General features: G+C 44.7%; 1 protein-coding gene across 1 annotated transcript in view; it reads right to left on the reverse strand.

Annotated features, from left to right (window-relative positions):
* LOC102823017 overlaps positions 1 to 409 on the reverse strand; it is a 1,683-nt gene extending 1,274 nt beyond the window's left edge. The window contains exons 1-2 of the mRNA XM_006871531.1: positions 268 to 409; positions 13 to 124 (exon numbers count right to left, since the gene is read on the reverse strand). Of these exons, the coding sequence (XP_006871593.1) occupies positions 13 to 124; positions 268 to 409 (254 nt within the window). The remainder of the gene's footprint in view (positions 1 to 12; positions 125 to 267) is intronic.
* Between the last annotated feature and the right edge of the window lie 1,761 nt (positions 410 to 2,170).

Here is a 2,170-nt window from a genome sequence, read left to right on the forward strand (position 1 = left end):
CGATAGCGGGACAGGAGACAGCGTTGGGGCTCACGCACGCCCAGGTCCGATGCCACGCCCATTGTCACCGAGACCCACAGCCCCACAGCCACCGCGGCTCCAACTCTCGTCCCCATCTCCGCTCCTGCAGGAGGCAGGGACGTCAGAGGGACCAAGGAGTAAGGCCAGCGAGTCCAGCTGGCAGATTCTGGTTAGACTCCCAGCAGGACTGTTGCTGGAAGCGCTGGCTCAGAGGGGACCACCAAGGTGCTCAGAGCCCCCTCCTACCCGGAGCTTCTCTTTCCTGGATCCTCACCTGCAGGGCACCCTTGCTGCCTCCCTCTTTCTGCCTCTGGGCTTGTCCTCCACGTCTCACTGGGTGGCCTCTGGAGGGATGTCCACCTTCGGGAGTGGTGTCTGGACGTTCCATGTCTGGTTTTATGTGTTTGATGGAGGAGCAGTAGGCTTTCCCATTGCAGGTAATCTTTCGGAACGTCAGAGCTGGCCAGCGGCCGCGTGGAATCCCTCTGGTCCTGTGCCAGGGATGGCTCTGTCCCAGGCCTGTATTGAGCCAAAGGCTCGTGTCTTTGACCTCTGTTTGTCTTTGCCACTCTGCATCTGTCTCTCTCCTGCACTTTAGGAATGAACTTTCCAGTTCATTCCTCAGACACTTTTTTCCTCTTGCTCTTGATACTTGCTGACACCCATACTGGTTCCCATGCAAGCACCTACCTTTGGGGAGTTCACTTACATTTCTAGTGCTCCCTCCCTGCCATGTGCTTTGTCATGTTATTCCATTGCTGTCTGTCCTGTCTCTGTATCATTTTTTCTTTGCCTTGGATCTTCTTCCTTCCCTTATGTCTTTAAACCACTTGGGTCTCCAAAACCTCCTCTCTGAGGAACGGTCTAGCCCTCATTTAAAAACTAATAAATTTATGGCACTGTGGGCTAAATGCATCAGACTGTAAAGTCATTTGAACTGCAAGGTCGGTGGTTTGAACTCACCAGCTTCTCCTTGGAAATCCTATACAGGGTCGCTATGGGTCAGAGTCGACTCGATGGCACTTAACAACAACAATTCCTTTGCTAATTATAACAGTTGTTGCTATTGTTGTTAGGGACTGTCTAGTGAATTCCAACTCATAGCTGCTCTGTCCATAACAGAATGAAACACTGTGCATTATCACAGTTGTTACTATGTTTGCACCATTTTTGCTGTCACTGTGCCAATCATCTCATTGAAGGTCTTCCTTTCTTTCATTGATCTTCCACCTTACCAGGGACTGGTGTTTCCTGATAACATGTCCGAAGTATGAGAGAGAAGTCTTCTTGTTATTTCTTCCAAAGAGCAATCTGGTCATAATTCTTTCATAGTTGATTTGTTTTTTCTTTTGGTGGTCCACTGTATATTCACTATTCTTTGACAACATCATAATTCAGATGCCTTGACAACATCATAATTCAGATGCCTTGATTATTCTCTGGTCTTCTTTATTCACTGTCCAGCTTTCACATGCATATGAGATGGTTGAAAATACCATGGCTTGGGTCAAGTGCACCTTAGTTCTCAAAGTGACATCTTTGTTCTTGAACACTTTAAAGAGGTCTTTTGCAGATTTGCCCAATGTGTCGTCTGATTTCTTGACTGCTGCTTCCATGGGTGTTGATTGTAAATCTAAGTAGACTAGAATATTTAACAACTTCCCTCTTTTCTTTGTCTATTGTGATGCTGTTTATTGGTCCAGCTGTGAGGATTTTGTTTTTATAGTGCGGTGCAATTCATACTGAAGGTTGTAGTCTTTGATCTTCATCAGTAAGTGCTTCAAGTCCTCTTCGCTTTCAGCAAGGAAAGTTGTGCCACTTGCATTTCGAAGGTTGTTATAAATAAGTCTTCCTCCAATCTTTTTTTTTTTTTTAGTTTGTAAGTTTCTATAAAATCAATGCTTTATTGAGTATTAGAAATCATAAGGAGTAAGAATCACATAGGGAACTATCATTTTATTTGCTATCCAACTAAGATTTTCCAAAAGAGTGCAGATGGCCTTGAACACAGGCTTTCGTAAGTCTAAGCACAGCTCATGGGCATTTTTTTTTTTAATGTTTTATTGTGAATTCTGTGATAGTTTACATGGGACAACATTAGCTTTACATTCATCCTATCGTATATTGTTTCATTGCCATGGTTACAGTC

The sequence above is a fragment of the Chrysochloris asiatica genome, unplaced genomic scaffold (genome assembly GCF_000296735.1).
Source record: "Chrysochloris asiatica unplaced genomic scaffold, ChrAsi1.0 scaffold00168, whole genome shotgun sequence".
In the NCBI taxonomy this organism is placed as follows: domain Eukaryota; kingdom Metazoa; phylum Chordata; class Mammalia; order Afrosoricida; family Chrysochloridae; genus Chrysochloris; species Chrysochloris asiatica.